At 41.3% G+C, this 21,601-nt stretch overlaps 1 protein-coding gene across 4 annotated transcripts; it reads right to left on the minus strand.

The window, feature by feature from the left end:
* Nucleotides 1–1,722: 1,722 nt before the first annotated feature.
* On the minus strand, nucleotides 1,723–21,398 carry LOC115575861 (zinc finger protein 646-like). 4 transcript variants are annotated; one of them, XM_030408244.1, is made up of 7 exons: nucleotides 21,153–21,398; nucleotides 18,752–19,011; nucleotides 18,302–18,548; nucleotides 12,432–12,521; nucleotides 9,671–9,883; nucleotides 7,960–8,139; nucleotides 1,723–3,627 (listed from the first exon to the last, which is right to left on the minus strand). In XM_030408244.1, exons 1-7 carry the CDS (start codon nucleotides 21,285–21,287, stop codon nucleotides 3,460–3,462), a joined length of 1,293 nt encoding a protein of 430 aa, XP_030264104.1. In that variant the 5' UTR covers nucleotides 21,288–21,398; the 3' UTR covers nucleotides 1,723–3,459. The 4 variants fall into 4 exon arrangements, with proteins under 4 accessions (XP_030264104.1, XP_030264105.1, XP_030264103.1 ...); XM_030408245.1 differs by having other exon boundaries at nucleotides 8,008–8,142; XM_030408243.1 differs by having other exon boundaries at nucleotides 7,960–8,142.
* Between the last annotated feature and the right edge of the window lie 203 nt (nucleotides 21,399–21,601).

Consider the following 21,601-nt stretch of genomic DNA (forward strand, 5'->3'; position numbering starts at 1 on the left):
ACCTGCTGAAGTTTTTTTTTCTTTTTTTACTTTTTAAGATAATTAAATAAAATAACATCAAAAGTTTTTTTTTTTTCCTTTTATTCTTTGTCCTCCTCAGATGGGCTCCCCATCAGGAAGTTGGATCAGATGAGATCATATCATAAAGGGTCGGTACACCTATCAGAGGACTGATAGGGTTAAAAACAATCATTGTGAATAACCAGATGTGGGGTGTGGTCCACAACTGCAGCAGTCAATCCATAATACTGTTTTTTCCTTTAAGGACAATTGGGTCCCACACATGAGGGTATTACTGACCAGTGAAGATGAGATTGAGACACAAAACACAGTGTGTTTTTGGCAACCAGCAAACTGAAGCAGAAACACAGTTGGGCATTAACACCTTGGATGAAGCACAAGGAGAACAGTTTAAATGTATCTTTCAGATTTTGCACACCATCATCCTAACACAGAATGACTGTGTTCCAAAGAGTTTAATCATTTTTCACCTTACAGATTTCACTCAGTTAAGGAGACCGAGTCCTCCAGGCAAGTCATAATTCTTCATTCATCATGAGTGACTCTTGCTTGAACACTGAGACTTGACTCTGTATTTGGAGGTTGTGGCTGTTCACTCAATGCGACCTGAAGAAGCCTCAACACATTTGGAAAGAATGGTAGAAACTGCTGCTAAATGCTCAGCTACTAAATACCAACTTGGATTGGATGACAACACTCATTTAAATTTATATTTTAATAAAACAATAATTAGGAGCCTAATTGCTCTGAGGGCTTTGAGTGTGTGTCTATGCACAATCTTACCCTGCACCTGCAAGAACTGATGGATTTGTCTCCTGATGAATGCCTGTGCTTCGAAAGGTCAAGTCTTATATGATTGAAAGGTTGATATACTCAGTTTGTATCAACAGCATAAGTTCTCAACTATCTGTCTGTACACAATAACCAGTGGTTTCAAGTCTGAATGACTTTTTAATTATCATCTCTTTTTACTGCCTCAATGTCTATTCAGGCTATTCCAAATTCCAAATTGTCGCCCTCTGGTGGCTTTTTTTTTTTTTTTCTTTCAAAAGCTTCCCCACTGGTAAAAATAACAAAATCACTCTACATTTGGGGTTAGAACTATACGTTCACTTCCTCCTTTGTTCTGATGGTTTTGCCCTAATTATGGTCTTTATCGGCAGATGAAATTGGCTCACAACTTTGAGCATGTACACTTTACATTAGCCTATTTGGAGTACTTAAAGGACTTCATGTTGGCTTTAAACCTGAGCCTAATGTTCATTCTTGTCCATCAAAAAAAGTCTACTTTGCGCAAAATCTAGACATGCATCATTTTAGTTCTCAAAAAATATCAAAAGACTAAAATAGCAGTCCACTTTTAATTAAATCGACTGATCCAATATTAAACCCAACAGCCCTGTATCACACTACTTGTTTAACCACCCATAATGGCTTAACCATAATTTAAACTCGCCAAATTTAGGAATGTGTGGATCCCAGCTATCTTAAAATGCCTATTTTTTCATTAATATCCATGCATTATTCAATGAGAAATTTACCAAAATATTTAAAAAATGTGTTCAGTAGTTTTTTGCGTAATCCTGCTGACAAACCAACCAACCAACAAACGACAGGGAAAACAACTTCACTGGTGGAGGTACTAAAGAATATTGGCAGGTAACAGCAATCATCTCATCTTATACATATGAAGAGCAGCACTGATGGTGATAATAATAAAACATTTTATTTGTATAGCACTTTTCTAAATACTCAAAGACACTTTACAAGGAGAGAGAAAGCAACAATGAAAACATGTCATGAATAAAAATAGAAACAACTTTAAAAAGAGATAATACAATGTCAGTAGAATTGTGGGTATTTCAATGAACACCATGTTAGCGAGATAACGTAACAGAACTACAAACTGGATCCATGGTTAAACTGTTATTCGTCAAAATTACAAAATTCACTTCATCTTTTATTTGTTTATTTGGAGCTACCCGGCCAACTGTGGCTGGCTGCTTATTGAAACATCCTGCAGGTAGGTGTTATCTAAATCCATCCTGGGAGCAGTGAGACGTAGGCATGACGTGTTCTACAGAAAAAGCAACACTGGAGGGTGTGTTTGAGCCGAGGTGGGGCTGGGGGATCCAGAGCTGCACACATACTGTATTTTGGCCACTGTAACTTCCAGACACAGCCGTGTTATGGGCTTGAACCGGCCCAGTACTGCTGCTAAGTCACTGGTGATCATGTGATTTAGTCGTGATGAGAGGTTGATGTAAGGCAATGTTACATCTTTCCAGCCGACACAGCTCTAGATAGTGAGTGGGACAGACAGTAATAATTATACAGCACTTGTCTTAAAGTGCTTTAAAGTGAAAGGAACAAACATGTTAACAGTCAGTTCTGAACAAAATGGGATGGAGACTTGGACTGTTCTCTTCTAGATTTGATTCCCAGCCAACAGATTATTAAAACTACAATAACAACAAGCCACCAGTCAGATGCAAGTTTAGAAAAAAGTGAGTTTTCAGTTGTGTGTTAAAAGAAGATAACTGCACCAAACTGTCCATGTTGGTAGTTGTGGCTGGGGAACACTGAGGTCCTTCTCAACAGCAGGGCTTCAGTCTTCAAAACACAGAGGCCAAACTGGCACGTACATGTAAAAATGGTTGGCAGAACAATAAGTTGTTTCTGTCGTGGTCCTTGCTGTTAATGCTCAGAGATGAGAGGTGTGGGTGCTGTAACGTCAGAGAGAACAAAAACAGCTTTTTGAAATAGTCATGACACATCCTAACGCACAATATACACAACCTTCATTCTGGAGCACGCTGAAGGGGTACGAAAGAAAAAAGAAGCAAGTCATGTTTCCACTTCTCCTTTCCAGAAGCCTCATTTCACAAAAGAAGTTGGGTTTTATGTTGAAAAACATATCAGACTGAAGGGAAAATTTTGTCACATTTACTTGGACAACTCAGTGTCCTGGAATCCCTCATCTGTCAGGGTTTGGAACACACGCTTGATAAAATTAGCCTTTCGTTTCATTTAACATATGGAAAAGAGGGGAAGGGTGGGGAGAGACACTATTCATAATGGGAAGGATAGATATTTTCATAACTAGAGCAGGAGAGGAGGATGGGAAGATAAATTCTTAGTGAGAGGACAGACAATTTAACTTATATCCAGTACATGGCATAGATCATACATGAGGGTCAAGGCAACACATTTTTTAAACCTAACTACTCAGTAATCAATCTCAACTAGTTCTCAACATGCCTGTCCCCGCTCCCAAACACAAAGTTCCAAAGGAGGGGTGAGGCGGTGGAGGGTCGTCCCAACTCCTCCCTCCTTGATGCTGGGTCCGAAAGAGGTGGAGAGAGGAGGAGGAAGAGGTGGGTGTGAGGGGGTGGTGGTGGACGCGATGAAGAGGGGGGCGGCTGGTTCCCGGGGGTCTCATTGATTGTAGAGAGAGCGCTGCTCCCAGGGCATGGCCTGGATGGTGCGTGGCACTGGGGAAGGCTTGAGCGTGGGAGCTCCGTTCGGATGGAGGGAGTGGCCGATGGGGTTGATGGTGGTGAGGGGCCGCTGGGGGGCCAGAGAGAAAGTGTCCTGGTGCTTCGGCTGTAAGAGGAGAAGAGAGGGAGCCAGAGAGAGAGAGAGCCGATGTGAAAAAAAGGTAGAGAGAAGAAAAAGAAGACAAAGATTGGGAAGGGAGAGAAAAGGGGTAGAAAAAGAAAAGGACAAGAATCAGTGTCAGCGTAGTGACTTCTCAGATTGATGCACTGGTAAAGTTCAATGGGTGAGTGAAAGGAGGAGTTGGGAAAATATAAAACACACACGAAACCAAGAGCAACAATGCAGAAAGCAACAATGAAGGTGTAGTTTTGAGTGAGAACCACACAGGAGAAGATGGAGAGAAGGGCAACACCGCTTTTAATTGTATTGATGTGGACTCAAATCTGTGTGTGTGTACGGTATCTGCAGTTGAAAGTAGAGCTGTGCGATATTACGATATATATCGTAGTGCGATATAAAAATGTCTACTGTAGGATATAACCCTCTGTTGTTTATATCGTAATTTTAACATGTAGGCTACTTGATTAGCACTGTTGCTACCCTAACGTTAACGTACGCTACGGTTGTAATTTAATACGCCGTCTAAAGCACAACTCAACATCAGAATGACCGTTGGATATCGACATTTTGAGTTCAAAACAAGTTTATTGTATGAAAGCGAATGTAACTGCAGCAACGCTGCTGCTTTGTGGTAGCATTCTTACATCACCCGCAAGGACTTGTTTCCGGCACCGGTCGCTCGGGAGTAAACAGAGGCAAAGCAGCATGGCGGAGACGGAGGAGAGCGCAATGGAAGACGAAAATAACGCTACTAGTAACGTTACATCAGACGCGGATACAGAAGCAGAACCCCAAGAAGATTTGTGCCGAAAAGGAGGAACCGGAATTCCACTTCGTTTGGCTTTGGTTTAAAAAGTCAGACACCAACCAGACAATGGTAATCTGCAAAACATGCCGCCAACAACTTGTTACTAGCGACTCAAACACATCTAATCTTTTCTACCACTTAAAGACACGCCGGGATATATATATATCGTTGTTGGGATATAAAATTAGCTATATCATGATATAAAATGTTGTCCATATCGCACAGCACTAGCTGAAAGTCAGTAAATAGTGGCAGCAGTTCATGAATTTTAATGACTGAATATGTAATAATTATGTCTTTCCTCTAACCACTTGGCTAATGTCCTCTTCAAAGAGCCAGTTACGCATTATGATGTATACAGATTTGCTTTTATTTTTCTTGCCATGAAAAGAAAGAAAAGCTTTTTTTCAGACAAACCTATTTCATTGTTAAATTAAATTTGTAGCATGAATTTGTGTAGTCGAATTTTACACATGGACTTGGAATCCGCAGATTTTTCATTTAAAATAGACTAACATGAATAATGACATTTGAACCCTAGTCTCATTTCTCAGAATACCAGACCTTTGAGATGACTGAATAGAACACCAGACTTTGAATCAAGCACTTTTTGGACCTGCAGATGCCAACGTGGAGATTTAAAGAATTCAATTCAAGCCAAAGATATACTTGTTTGTAACAACACGTTCATGTACATATGGCAGGGTTTGTACACATTTTTCAAGGTCAAATTCAAGCACTTTTCAAGCACTTTTAAGGGTCATTTACAAAATTTTCCAGCACCTTATGGCTGGGGTAAAATACATATCTACAGGAATATATATACACTCATGATTATTTTTTTCACTTTTTATCACAATTATGTACATTGTATTATAGGGCTGGGTATCACCAGGTACCTCGCGATACGATACTATCACGATATTTTGCCCACGATAATGATAATATCACTAATAATAATCGATATATTGCAAGGAATTTCATCCACAATACATCACGATATCTGTGTCACTGAAGAAATTCAGAATTTATTGACTGCACTGAATCCATTTCACAGGAATTACAAAACATTGTCAATCAATTTCACATGAATGACAGCCAAGTAAACAAAGAGTATATTGCACAGTGTCTCATCTTAACACACACACTGACTACAACTATCATTAAATATCAATATGTGTGGGTTTCAGAGCTACTTAAACAATTTTTTTTATTTTATTTGGTTGTTTACCTATGTTTGAATAAAGATAAAGCTGTCCTCCGAAGAGGGGTTGTGGTGGTGGCCCAAAAAATATATTTTTTTTTTACATTTTTAAATATCGATATTTGGCACCAGTGTATCGATAACGTACCTCAAGACAAAATATCGCGATATATCGTAGTATCGATATTTTGGCACACCCCTATTGTATTATGCTGTAAACATCTAAAATGATGTTTCATGATAGGAAAAACTTTAGAAATTAAAGGAGAACACAAAGTTTTATCCAAAAGAAGGGAAGCCACTTGGTGTTCTTCAGGTACACTTGCCCCGGGACAAAGAGAGACCTGAGCGCACCCTGTAATTTTCTTTTTTGACATAAACTTTTATAAGCTTTTCGCTTATTCATCAAAGTTTATTAATATTGAACGTGTCATCAGTCCAAATTGCATCAAATTCACCTTCTCCTCAGCCATCCTTCTCTATTCCTACCAGGCTGCGTGTGTGACGACACACACACACACACACACACTGATTTTATTTCTCCTTGTAATGAGAAAACCATCCAGTCTGATCCCAATGTTGCCAAGACACAGAGTTATATTGTCAAGCACTTTCAAGCACTTAAACTAAAATCCAAGCACTTTTCAGACCTTGAAAACACAACTTTGAAATTCAAGCACTTTCAAGGATTTCACTAACGAACCCTGAACCCTGATATGGGGGCTGTCTCGCATATTCCGTGTCGTAAAGAGTGTCGGTTGTCCACATCGTCAGAAATGAATGCTATGCGTCTGTAAGATGCAGTACACACGCTAATGATAGGGCAAGTTAAGGGCAGGTATGGGGATTTGGCAGGGTCTGGAGTCAGTCAGTACGTTTACATGCGCATCTTAGTCAGATTACTACTGTACGATAGGTGGCGCTGTACCCATTTCCATTTCTACTTCTGGCAAACAGCCCCGGGAAAAAAATCTCGAGCCTGCGCAGAATGCAAAATCCGAATCCGATCTGATGGAACGTATACATGCAGGAGTAATGCGACTATCAATCGAATAATCTAGGTGTTTTAATCCGACTATGAGAAATCTGATCCGCTACGATTTTAGTCAGACTAAGGTGTATACATGCATCTTAAAAATCCGATCATAGTTGGACTAACCCAGAAATTCGGTTTTCTCGAGTGTCATGTAAACGCACTGAGTAAGTATGTCAGCAGCAGCAGGGACAACGAGCTAAGTTGTGCCTCTAATGGAATCCTCCAGTATACAGGCAAGTATGTGAACACCTACATTCAAAACACTATCAGTTGACTGTGAACACAGGGTTAAAAAGCAAGTACATCTCTAGCCTAATATATTAAACATGATGCATGTTTTCTGTTTAACCAGAGAGGGCATTATGAATAACAGTTTCAGCAGTATATGATAAATGTGCAGCACAAACAACAACAACATCATGTGCAACACAAAGGAGAGTGAATGATTAGTGTCAAAGTGTGAAAGACAGGATTAAGTTAGCAGCACAGCCCCAAGTTAGTAGTGTTCGACCACCAGAGAGGATCCACAGTTCAGAGGAAAGTGAAAGAATAGGTTTTAGTCAGCTGGTTTGATTTGCTGGGTACTGGGAGCATTGTTCAGGGAAGGCATCAACCTTAAACTGCACTAAAAGCTACTTATCTTTCCGATTGAACCTAGTGGGGCTACCATCAGGCTTATAATGTGCCCAGAGTTAGAGTGAGACTGGGGGTCAACTGGGCCCATTGGCACTTGAGCTCTGGACTCGCTTTTCTTGATGAACAAAGGAAAGCACACCCTGCTGTTTTTCCTAGGGTTTAACTGTGCCAATGACAAATATTTGTTCAGTATTCTACTTTACCTGCAACACCAAAGGGGTCTTTAAAAATGATCATCGTTTGTTTACTATAGCATACCAGTACTAGTCATCAGACAGTATGCGTCTGTATTGCCTGTCTAGCTACCACATAAGATGGATGTTTATGTATCAGGGCACTGATCTAATCTACTTCTGTGATGTTGTAGAAAGCCCTTCCATTCTGGGCCCCAATAATAATTTCAATGAAAACAGCAGACTAAAACCCAAAAGATTTGACAAGAGAGCTACGACTGTGTCCACCGGGCGTCTCTGCATACAGAGGACAGACATGAGCTGTAAGCAGAGACTCCCGGTGGATACGGAAAGCCTTTAAATAGGAGTCCCTCTCTCCTGATGTTAGTAGCCAGACAGGGAGAAGGCAGCTAGGCAGCTAGCCAGCAGACGGCAGATGAGTGGAGGTTCTCTCTCCTACCATGGGGTTGGCGCTCAGCCTAGTGTATCCCGAGCTCATCTCCTTTACCTCAGGCACCAGGGGCTGGAGCAGGGAGTAGGAGGAGGACGGGGTGGCGCTGGAGGAGGACACGTGTTTGTTGGAGGACGAGCTCCTCATGCTCTGCTGGCTGCTCTGGGAGGACACCGAGCTGGGACGGCCCTGCTGGGAAAGACCGGGGATGTGATTGGACAAAGATAAAAAAGCAGGAAATTATACGGCCCCGTAGCGGGGGGGGGGGGCTGGTATGTAATGCTGTTACTATGATGATAAATGACACTTAAATATTGAATCTGTGTCTATAATAACTACACCCTGACATGCAAATGTGACATCTGTCTTGGTTCATTTAATTTAACTTGACTGCATAATATATATGAATCAGAAACAGAAATGCTTTACAGCAGCTCCCATTCAAAGTCAAGAATATGCAGAAAAATAGTAGTCGTAATAAAAATGATAATGATAATATAATAAACAATATATATGCTGCATATTTAGAATAGAAGCCTACTGCAACTGTACTTTTTTTTTAACCATTAAATGTTATTTATAATATATTTACATGTTCTGTCATGGAGTACATCACTTCACTGCTAACAGAAAAGAGAGCTGCTCACTGCCAGTTACAGCTTCTTATCTTGATCTGCAGTCTTTGTTAATTTTTTGTCATGATTGTTATTATTAGTGCTTAGATTATCAAAAATCACAGTTACATGTCAGGATGTGGTTATTATAGACAAATTCAATATTTAACTGTCATGTGTCATCACAGTAACAGCGTTACATACATTAGCAGCTGTAAACACATAAACACATTATAAAACACATCATGTGGTCCCCTTTAAACGCTGGGTGGAGGTGTATATTTTGGTAAATAACCGCAAGTTCCCAAATTAATGCCAAGTCTAATTTATTTAAAAAAAAAAAAAAACACCAAGGAAGAAGACGTGACCAGTGACACTGCAAGATTTTTTTCTTCGCCTTTTTCACGTATCGTGCTTGCTTTCTGTCAGTCATCACACTGATGATCGCCATGCAGAGGAAGACCCCAAGAGAGGGAGAGATTGGCAAAAAAATAAAACAGAGCTTCAGGGTCTGTCCGAGGAGGACAGCAAGAGGGACAGGCTGCCTGCTGGAGGGAGGAAGAAGGCTAGCGAGGAGCTTCAGATAAACATGCAGGAATTAGTTATCAGCAAACGGGCACGCCACGAGAGAGTGTCCCGCAAAATGATCAGGACGACGGTGAAACAAATGTACGCCACCGTGAGTGACAGCAGAGATGAGGAGTTTGCAGCGAGTGCTGGTTGGATAATTGTTTCCTCCGCCGCAACAACTTCACTGGCAGAAGGATGCCAGAGAATTCACCCAGAAGTTGGAGAAGCTTGTGACATTCTCATCCCGGATTTTTGTGAGGAGGGAATTAAACACCTGGTCTGTTAAAACCTATTAGTGGTTAATGGCGGTATGGCGGTCTGGTGGTCCCCCCCCCCCAAAAAAAAACCAACAAAAAAAAAAAAAAACGCGGATTTGCATGATTCACGGGGTCACATTTTCATGTCGAAAAATCCAGATTTCCAGAAAAATCTGGAAAAATCACATGCCTGAAAGACAGTAGTTCAAAATACACGCACACACACACGCACATCTCCAACAGTGCTATCGATTCCCCAGCGTTTGTCCTGCTCCTTACCTGGTGGGGGTCAGGCACAGACTGGCTGCTCACACCAGCACCCTGGGACATGGGGGAGACGCAGTGGGAGGGCAGGGATTCCTGCTGGCCGTGTCCTCCATGCTGCTGCATCATTGAGTTAGCACTGTTCTGCTGTTGCTGCTGCTGTTGTTGTTGTTGTTGTTGCTGCTGCTGACGACGAGCATTATTGGAGAAATTACGACGTCCGCCAGACTGGATGGGAGGAGGGAAGAGGGGAGGAGGTGGAGAGAGAAATATAGGAGGAAGAGGGATTTTGTAAATCATACTTGTCTTCATGCATATTGTTTGTGTAACATGCATGCCAGTACTGCTCACAGTTGTGACCAGACTGGGAGAAGATACAGTGGAAGAGAGGTGACGGATGAATGTGATGAACTGTGAATCAGATCTTTAATCCTCTTGTGCCACTCAGGCGAAATCAACCGTGTCTGACAGACTAATTACCCTTCACTACCCTATCCCTATGTACACCTATTCATGTGAGGAGATGGAGTGGTCAAGTTGTACACACTTACACACACACCCTCACACACACACACTCACACAATAATTCTACCAACCATCCACATAATTCTACATATATCTTCTGGAACCATTACACCTATAGAAGAGACTTGCCATATCAACTCATACTCTAACCAAGAGAACTCTGTGATTTTGCTGATATAGATGTTATGTGAATGTAATTTAGCCTCATCCTTCCTCCAAATCTGCATTTTCTTTCACAACCCTGGTCTTACCTTCATAGTTCTGACAATCATTCATATCTGTTATGTTTATATTTTACTACGGCTTGGCATTATATTAATATTATATTGTTAAAGTAAAACTCTCGCTAAAATGCAACTTCGGCTTTTTTGTGAATGTATATGAGTCAAACCTTTGTGTAAAAGCATAATTACGACAAAAGAGGCACTTTTAAGATTTAGCATATTTTCATTTTCAGGTCAAGATCATTTTCTGTGGGAGTGCTTGGAGCAAATTAGCGATTGCATCAAAATCGCTATTTTTAAAACAGTAAGAAGGCTCGACACAACATGAAACGTTGCTCGTAGTATCACCAGGGTCTCTACACATGAACACGAGCATTGAGAAAATTGTTTGTGTACACAGAGTTTGCTAAAAGAAAGTTTTTGAACAACTCATGTTGTTCAGATGCTTGTTCTGCTAGCCGCCGTCATGGCAACCGAGGAGTATCGATCTGCGAACGCGACTTCACATGGAGGACAGTTAAGGTGGACCGCTGCTGTTTTCCGGCAACAACTACCTCACGCGATATCTCACATGACTTTTACAGCTTTTGATTTTAGTATCGTTTCTTATATGAGGCTCCTTTTTCAACTTCAGTGAAGGTGTAGGTGTTACGTCGCATTTGGAGATTGATACTTCTCACTGGCAGGATGGCAGCGAGCGGAGAGAACATCTGATAACATGAGTTGTCCAAAAACTCTCTTCTCAGTAAACTCTACACATGAACACGCGCATGGAGAACATCGTTTGTGTACAGAGACCCTGGTGATACTACAAGCAAAGTTTCATGTTGTGTCGAGCCTTCTTAGTGTTTTTTTTTTTTTTAAAGCAAATTTGATGCCATCGCTAATTTGCCCCAAGCACTCCCATTGAAAATCAGTTTGACCCGAAAATGAAAATACGGTAAATCTTAAAAGTGCCTCTTTCGTCGTTATTATGCTTTTACACGAAGGTTTGACTCATATACGTTGACAAGAAAAGCCTAGGTTGTATAGTGATATGACATGAGTATTGTATTTATTTTTCCAAGCTTGAAAAGCTGCATTACAGTAAAATGATGTCAGATTCTCTGCCAAGGCAATGTGATATGTAAAATACATTTTAGTCAGGTTTAAAAAAAATCCAGTTTACAAGCTCTATTGGATTGGTAAACTGATTTAATGCAAAAATTAGAAGGCACTACATTTAATGGTAGGTTAAGGGAGGTCTTTCCTAAAAACTTTTAAATTTTTAGATTTTAAACTTAACACTTAATTTGTCAAACTGCTGGAGCATCACTTTAGCTTCAGCTCAGCTATTCAAAGTCGTAACACAGGATTTTGTCCCTCGTCACTCACACTGGAATTGTTGATGGAGGGGATTTGTTCACAGTAGAAACAGTTACAGTTTGTTAGTAGTTAGTTGTTGTGAGCTTGCACCAATTAAAGAGCATATGCTTAAATTATTCACCACCCAACAGTTTAACTCAGGGCCCCTGTTCAAGATTGGGCCTCAATATTACATATGCAGTTGTTGGGGGGGTGTCAATGGTCTCGTTGCCCACTTACCACAGTTGTTGTACCAGCCTTAAAACTGGAGGTCAGAAATATATAAGTAAGTCCGAAGTTGCAGGAAAAGTGAATTTTCCTCACTCTGATGAGCTTAAAATTATTTCAGAAGTTGTTTTTGTTGTGCATGAGTTTCAAATGTAATGGTCAGACACCTGCTGTGACAGCCATCAATAGTTCACATTTGCTTTTATGTTAAAAGTCAAGGAAACACTGCCACCAGTGCAGTAACACTGAGACAGAGGGCGGCGCCAAGGGACAACACTCATTATTGCCACAGCCACATGACGCCTTTAAATCAGAAGTGTACCAGTTTGTTCCTGGCCATGACATCTAAAGCTCCTGTACAAGTTGGCCCTTCCTAACAGCTACAGTTCAATCTGCTGCACACACGCAACATACACACTACATACACACACATGCTCACTCACGCTCACACCAACCTGGTTTTTGGCCGCGGCGCTGCAGCGGTGCTGGGCCAGGTCCAGCATGGTTCGGTAGCTCTTAAAGCAGGACGGGCAGTTGAACCGGTTCTTATGAACCAACCCCCCCACACACACACACACACACACAGACACACACACATACATAATTTGGATTACTATACTTGCGAGGGAAATTCACTGAATTATATTAATTCCTTGACGTCTAAACCCTGAGTCTTTCCCTAAACTTAGCCTAACCCTGGTCTAACCCTGACTGCTTAGCATGCTCTCTCTACAGGAGGGCTGGCAAACAGAGAAGACAGAGGGTCAAGAAAAATGTGCTTTAATGTTACATGCACACACTTCTAACAAATAATGCAAATATGCCTTGCCCCACCCACCCACCCACACACACGCGCACACACACACACACACACACACAGTTTCTCCCACATAAGGCATCAGTCAGTACGTTTACATGCACAGCTTAGTCAGATTACAGCCATAGTTCGACTATGCTACTCAATCAGACAACTGCAATTATCTGAGTATACATGCTGGTGAGAAAATCGGATTATTGGCCGGAGCATGTCATTAGGGCTGCAACGATTAGTCGACATAATTGATTACGTCGACAATAAAAATTTGTTGACACGGAATTTGTGCGTCGACGCATTGTGTTTATTATTGTTGTTATTATTTATAATCATTTGAAAAAAAAAAAAAGGAAAAAGATTTGAGCCGGAGCAAATCGCTTTAGCACCGCTACTAGAATGCGCACCACAGTGTGGCATAGAAGAAGAAGACAGTTCGGCAGCAGAAGAAGAATATGAATGATGGCGGAACATGTTGAAGAGAGCAGGAAAGCGAAACGAAACACGTCCAAAGTTTGGGAACTTTTTCGGGCAGTAACCTCCCATCTTCTATATATGACATTAAATTTACGTGTGATTCTGGCCCGGCCCGGCCTCAGAACGAGTAATCTACTGCGTTAATATTTCCAAACCAGTAATCAGATCAAAGTTGCTTACTAAAGTCACTGTGCGTTACTATTATTCTGTCATTTTCCTCATTAAAAATATATATTTTTGCTTTTTCTTGCGCCTCGAGGACTGAGGTCACGTGTGCGAAAAGTCATGTTTTCAGCACGAGGAGAACTCACATGTACACCACGCAGCGACAAAACAACAATGGAGGGAGGAGAGAGATTTGCCCTTTTGTAGCTGGAAACAGTCATTATTTTGAGTTATTTTAAAAAAAATAGCCTACAAACCTACAAGCAAATCAAACTGAAATGGATTTGCATTTTTAAGACATATTCATCCATTAGTGTGCAACCAAAAAGTAATTTATTAAAGTTCATAGTTATTAAAAATGCAACAGATCTCGAATGACAACAAGTGTGGTTGTGCTGCCCCATGTGTCATCAGCCAAGAGGCCAGCTGGAGACAGGCTCTTTAATACATTCAATCAATTAAAAACTGTAATAATTAGTATTAATTAGTTCAGTTGACATATTAAAAATCCAGTTGTTTCAAAATATTATGTTTTCAAATGCATGTTTCATGGGTTTTTAATTTGCTCTGAGAATATGAAGGTAAAAACCAAAGTAGAAACAGATGCTGCCAAAATAATCGTGACTAATCGAAAAAATAATCGATACATTAGTCGACAACCAGAATAATCGTTAGTTACAGCCCTACATGTCATACCCCGGTACACTAGGTGGCGCTGTATCCATTTCAACTAGTGGTGACAGGGGCCACCTCCGGCTGACCTCTTTACGTCACCAGCTGCCTCGGCATTCAAGAAAGATGGCGTACGAAGAGCGAGACGAAGCTACATCTTTGTACACTTCGTATATGGTGTACATGATAATTACACAAACTAGGTGCACTCTGGCGCTCTTTCTTGCGGTTATTTCGGAGGGAAGACGCCGCCGCCGCCGTCTGTCTACTTCCAGTCCGCTGGATTTAACTGCGTCTTCGGTACTGGCAAGTCAAGGGTAGCTTGAGCAATGAAGCTGCATGTTTAAATCGACCGAAATTCTCCTTTAACTAACTTCCTTTCATAAGAACTATATTATTAAGTACAGTGAAGCTGTTAACATTAGATGCCAAACCTTAGTTAATTATTTTGTTTGTTCAATGGGGCTTTGGCATCGATGTAGATGCCTTTTTTTTTTTTCGGAGATGAGGGTTTCTAAAAAATAACCAAAGACACCTTCAATGAAGACATTAATTACCTTCACCAAAGAGATTATGTTTTTTCACCTGTATGCATGTTTGTTTATAAGAGGGGTTACAACCTTCTACTGAAAGGTTTTCCATGAAACTCGGATATGGAGGATGGGAATACAAACAGGGACTGTTGGGTTTGACTATTAAAATATTACTACTTTAGAATTAAAGTGGGACAGCATCAAAATTAGTTTTTGGACATTCTGCATTATGACAAAATAAGCAAAATAATATCAATCATCTATTTACTGTTCATTATACTTTTAAAAATCAATTTAGAATTTGTTTTTAATTAACTTTAATTCACTCATAAGTGAAATGTTGCGGTTACAGTGCAACAGAGCCCGTTTCTTATCACAGTCCACAGTGAAATGGGTTTAACAGAAACAAAAACAATGAAATAAATCTTGTCGCATGAATTGAAACTCAACCTCTGCAGATATTTTAACAAACATGCCGATAAATTTGAGTTTGAACTTGGTCAGACAGAAGTCTTTTTCCGTGAATTTCTGTGTCTTCCAATTCCTTCTATGATCAGTCTTTAGTCGGTCAAACTCCACATGGTCTCTAACGTTAAATGGCAGCACAAACAAAGCGTGACTGATGGAACAGACCAGGAGAGCAGTCTAATATTAACCTGGAACATTAAAGTTTAAAATGTGGCTGCTGTATTCTTCTTTACTGCCACTCAAGAGGTCACTGCACAAGTGCTCTGCCTCCTGCAGGGTATAGCACACCACCCCCCACCTCCTCTTTTAAAAACAACAACGTGTCAGACACAGCATGCTACACAGTGAGAAAGCAAAGCCCTACAGCAGGTGCAGGAGGGGGACAGTGCTGTTGTGTAGCACTAAATAACCACATCTCATTCATTTCATCATGACGGTTGAGTGGAACCACAACTTTTATTGGGGGTTCACACCAATAACTGCAGTGATTTTAAAATCCCAAGATTTAATAAGGGCCCCCCTTATCTTGTGTTAGGGTGCTCCCATGAATGGAGGCGAACTTAATTTTGCTTTTGGTCACCCAATATTTAATAATCCATAACAAACAGTTTACTTATTAAGAAAAGGGGTGAAATGACAAGAAATACAACAGGCATTAATCCAGCACTGAATTGACTTAACTAGCTCCTGCAGCTTCTCATCTAGGCTGTCTGACATGTATTGGTGGGGAGGCCCTGATTGAGGTGCACACTACTGTCGATTATTTGTCAACAATTAAATTATTCAGCAAATACTCTAATAATTGTCATTATGGCTCGCAGTAATTGTTTAAAGAAAACAAAATTGTCTATCATTTGATTCCAGCCTAGGGCCCTATGATTTCCGCGATCACGGAATCGTGGAATTGGCCGATTAAAACGGAATCTACTTTTTAACGTGGATTGACATAATTAGACTGACAAGCTGTTTGTGTGGAAGAGGAACGTATGTCTGGGAAAAACTGCACGGAGGGAAGCAAATCTGGGTGGCACAACAAGTCGCCGCCGTCCCCCTCCTCCACAGACTGAGCTCCCCGTCAAAACAACGTAAGCATCGCGAAACGGCTGCCCATTGCTCAGTCTTCATCGGCGAAAAAGCTGAGAAACTTCACATTAACCCCTCAGTACAGAGCCGAGCAGTTCCCGCACAACTTTTATTTGTCAGGTGAGGTGTTGTTTTGCAAAGAAGCAGACCTGAGAAATCATAATTAAAAAGGTGTAATGCGTGAGAGTTAGCCACCTGTCCGATTCATATTATCTGCATATAATACCAGAGTGACTGTTAACTGCTGCTAACAGTAGCCGTTTTTAGACAGAGCACCAAGCCGCCAAATTGGGGGTCTGTTTTGGTCCGCCGATTTTCCGCCTCGGAGGGTACACTTATTTCCGCCTTGCCCGCTATCTAAAAACGAGGCGGCAATGTGCCGGCCTCTGCTTGAGGTGGGCAGAGGTGTCGATGACGTGCACTGTTGTGCGACCCACAGCCGGGGAGTTTTAAAACCAGGAAACAGCTGATCACAGCAGTCAGTCCATCATTTAATCCGCGGACATTAAGATGAACAACTGGACAGCCGCTGAGATCCAGGAGATGCAGCGTCTCCTCGGTCTCTGTAGCTGATTAGTTGTGTTAGCTTGTTGTTGTGTCCGCAAGCTAAGACCGGTCGCTACTTTCAAATTAAAACCCCCCGCTAAGAACCCAGTTCTAAACTCCAATGGGGTGCAATGTAAAGCTCTTATTCTGAAGACAAATTCGTTGTCACTGTTCACAGCCCAACTTCGAGCTTCACGTCACGTCACATGTTTACGCCTACCTCAGAGGCGGCTTTTGGAGAAGGAGGAATATTACGCCTCGGTTTTAGAAAGACAGGCCGGCACATTGTCGTCCTTCCCTTGAAGCAAATGTGCTGCCTTTTCTATCTAAAAAGGCCTAGTAGCTGCTGTTAGCTAGTTAGCCCCGTTAGCCACAGCGCTCTTAGCTGACTCTGCCTGGGCTGGGAGCTCAGAGGACAAGGGGAGGGTTGCCGTTTTCACTGCTAGCTGGTTAGTATGCTAACTTGACATAACGTCACGAGTGTAATTTCTCATTTTGTTGGTCATCTTTGCTAATTTTTTTAATATTTACAACTTCAATTTTCAGAACAATTTTGTTAAGCAAACATTTACTGGATCTGCCTGAGAGCTGACCATGTTTTTATTCAATGAAACCCAAATGAAACCCATAAAAACACAAAATATACTACTGTATGAAGACATGATGAAGTCAAAATGTTTTTGATGCACTTTAATATACTGTACGGTACAGTACTGAAATGTAAATTTAAGGTAATTTCTATTTAATTTGTGCACATTTTAGTCATTTACATTAAAAACACACAGTTTTTGGTAGTATAAGAGTAAGAGGAAAAAAAAATGGAATTTCCAAAAATTAAAACGGAAAAAACGGAATTTGGGAACAAATAAAACAGATTTTATAGGGCCCTGCCAGCCTCATAAATATGAATATTTTCTGGTTTCTTTCCTCCTCTATAACAGTTAACTAAATATATTTGGGTTGTGCACAAAACAAGTCATTTGAAGACATCAACTTAGGCTTTAGGAAAAGCTGAGCAACATTTTGTACCAATTTCTGACAATTTATAAACTTAAAAAATCAAATAATTGAGACAGAAAACAACTGTTGGTTGCAGCCCTCCAACAGCTGTATTTCAATATGTCTGACACATTTAGACAACAGTTAGGCAAAGTAAGTCAATGCTGGGAAGTTTGTCAGTGGAGTTTTACAGCTCCTGTCATAACAATCAATGTAACTGTGTGTAATTTCAAACAGTCTTCGAATTGTTTTAAACCTGTGTAACATTTATTCATGTCAGGTGAAGTTCTTCTGTGTGTGTATTAATGTACAGCTGCAACCAGTCCATGAAAATGCCCCCCCCCTTAAAACTTAATTTGATAAAACAACATTGACCCGCTGTTTTTGGAAACGACTGATCCCTTAAAAAATAAAAATAAAAATCACTATGTATTTGTAACCTGTTTTCAAAGATTTACATTGTCATCAAGCACTCATTACATAAATTTTGCTACAAATATTAATGCTGCCCAACACCCACCATCCTAGGCACCATCAACTCTACTCCCAGTACCACCTCACTCTGACCCACCTGGTTGGTTGTAGCTGCAGTGCAGCGGTGCTGTGCAAGCTCCAGCATGGTCCTGTAGCTCTTACAGCAGGAGGGACAGTCGAAGCGGTTGGGCCCATCATCGTGGATCCTCTGGTGGTTGCGGAGGTACCTGGCTAAACGGAAGGCCTTCCCGCAAAGGTCACACATGTAGCGCTTCTGACCGTGGATTCGCATATGGTTACGCAGGGACATGTAGTTGGTGTAGGGCTTGCTACAAAAGTCACACCTGAGATTTGGAGACAGAATTAGTGTGGAAGTTAGAGGTGAATGGGGATAAGTGACCTTTACCTGATGCCATTGAAGAAAGAGTCAGTTGGTAGAAGCGCTGTGTCTTATTTTACAATATTTTGGCATCTTCACTGACATAAACTGAAAAAGGGTCCATTAATCTTAATAATAATTGATGTAAAAAGAATCCTGATTGTGCACCTGAAGTCTCCAGTCTTATGGGTGAGCTTGTGGTTGAGCAGAGAGCTGGCATGCTTGTAGGCACAGCTGCACATGTCGCAGACGTACGGCCTCTCATCTGACTCCATGTCGTCAGATGCCGTCGTTGCCGGTACTGGCGCCGGCGCTCGGGACTCCAAGGAGAGACTGGAGCTGGAGAGTGATGCTGAAGAGAGACTGGAACTGGAGAGCGCTGCTGAGGACGAAGGGAGCTGGTCACACCAGCTGATGGTCGAACTTGGCTGTCACAGAGGAGAAGAAAACATTAAAGCAGTGTATGACAACATGCATATAATGTCAAGTCTATTCTTCAATGTTTCATTACTAACTACTACGATTTCATTGTTTCCTGGTTAACTTAAGCTTGTCTTATTCCATTAAGTGTTTTCAGTATAAGGATTCTGCTCACAGTAGAGGCACTGCGTGGCAATGACACCTTTGCAAATGAGTGCTTACATGACGAACTATGAGGGATGTGTTCAGGACAAATTATTTTATATAGCCTTGATAAGATTTTACCTAAAATTTAAGATATGGTTTTGCACTGGCAAGCCATATAACACTGTTGCACCTTGTTCCAAAGAAAGCACTGTCCGACATGGATTTTCTTTCGAAGACATGTTAGGTGGAAACAATATGTAAATGTGAGAAAAAGACAGCTCATCACTGACGGCAACTGTGTGTACATTAGGAGCTACATGAGCCTAAAATTTACAGCAAACTTGGCCCGTAGTAGTAGAGTGCTGAAGACCCAATCGGACCACACCTGACAGGTGCTGCTAAATGCGGGAACAAAAGCTGCATTTTTTGATTGACATTAATCCAGTGCTGACCGTTGGATAGCCAGGCAGGCTAACTAAACATATTGGCTACACTCAAGTCTTTTTAATGCTCCTTTCCATAGGCATTCAGTATCATCTTACAATATTCAGATGATTTGCCCAGTCATACAGAAAGAAATTCACAAATTACACCTTAAGCTTTTCATGCCAAAATGGCCAGAAGCAGAACTCTAAATCACATCACCACCACAGTCCAGTGTGCAAACTCAATCCTCTCCCTGCCCAGCTCTGACATGTCTGTAGATGCATATATTCTCCCACAAATGTTTTTCAGGGGATGGCACCATTTTACTGAATCTTTAAAAAAACACTTTCTGCATATACATTTGTTTACTATGCAGACTTTTGGCAGAGCGTAACCAAAGAAAACAAATTCAACAGTACACAAAAAAAGAGATCATGTTATTCACTTTAACAGCACATTCCCTGGCCACTTAATTAGATACACTGAACCAATCTACCCAACTTTTACCTAATTAATTAACACACCTCCCTGACAGCTACAATCTAAACATGGCTCACATCAGGTAAGTGAGACCTGTTAAGTGCTGCCGACCCCGCTAAATAATAACACAGTTCTGGGAATAACAAACAAATCAAATTATTCGGAAATTCAACAACCCAAATTAAGAAATCTACACACTCACTATAATTAACTCGTGATGAAACTGCACAGCGAAAGCCCACTTTCAAATGTAGAAACATGTTTTAACATATATATTAATGTGTGGGTGTCTGTGTGGGCTGTACATATAATCTGCCGGCTGAGAGCAACCATGAATGAACCGTACAGTCTGGCATCACAAAGAGGTCTTTCAAAGTCCTCCGCGGGGCGTCTTCCGCTCCCGTTTCCTGTGGGACAGCCTGGTCGTGTTTACTTTGCGCTGTTCGCTAACAATATTGCAAGCCATGAGCATACACTGCTGCTATAACTGCTCCAATTACTGCCGTATCATTCACTACAATGGAAGACACCTTTGCAAAGCGCCGTTTTCTACACGGCTCCGCTCAAAACAAACCCGCTGCTTCTCAGCGCTGCCTTGTTTTGCACGGGCTCTGTTAGCCGACCGCACTCGGTGTTGTCTGATGTTAGCATTAGCTCGGTGATGCTTGGCTAAATTTAAATGAAATTTCTTCACCACTCGGTGTCTCCAGACAACACATCGCTACCACAATGCTGGGGACACACCCTCAATTGCACTTAAACTGTTTGGGAGCAAAATATATACAAAATACAAGACATAATAATTACAAGCCATTTAGCTCAGAAGCTAAAAATCAAACTAGGCCATGAGCCGCTCAGCATGACGATTGGTGCGATAGCAGGAAGCTAACGAAGCTGTTCAGTGTCATAACTTGCAGCTTCAGAACACACAGCGCTGCTAAAATGCGTTCAACTCCCCACTCAACTAAAAACCCCATTAAAAAAAATACACTTTGTCAAATCCTTAGTCCATAAAATATGGCCCCATTAGCTGTTTGTTATAGCTATTGCTTGGCTGGGCTCGCTAGCTAACGCTGGTGGCAGCTGGCTTTCTTACTCCGGAGTCGTTCGGATCCTTTTTCCAGAACAATTGTGAGCAGTGGCCGAAAGACTCTGTCGATGTCACGTAATTCACTCCATTTCTGTCCTGAAAGTCTCCATGTGTGCTGCCGGTATTTGTCCTGGCGTACATCGTGGGTTTTCGGATTCTTCGACTTTATCTGGTTGAAAAGAAATAGGGCCGCTTTGTGGGGATCTTCTTCCGAAAAGAAAAATATTTCTTCTGTGAAATGAGCGTTTTGGCGGCTGACATATCGAAGCATACGAGGCATTACTGCCGCCTGCCGGACTGGAGTGAGACAACAAAGATTGTGGTCGACGTATGAGTTTTTCAGTTTACTGTTTTGTTATCAACATTTTTTTTTTTTGTAAAAGTGTTTATGCTAGGATGAGATAATGAAGCACCCTAATTTGTACAATTGGACATTGTTTGAAGTTCTAAATAGC

Source organism: Sparus aurata, chromosome 23 (genome assembly GCF_900880675.1).
Source record: "Sparus aurata chromosome 23, fSpaAur1.1, whole genome shotgun sequence".
In the NCBI taxonomy this organism is placed as follows: domain Eukaryota; kingdom Metazoa; phylum Chordata; class Actinopteri; order Spariformes; family Sparidae; genus Sparus; species Sparus aurata.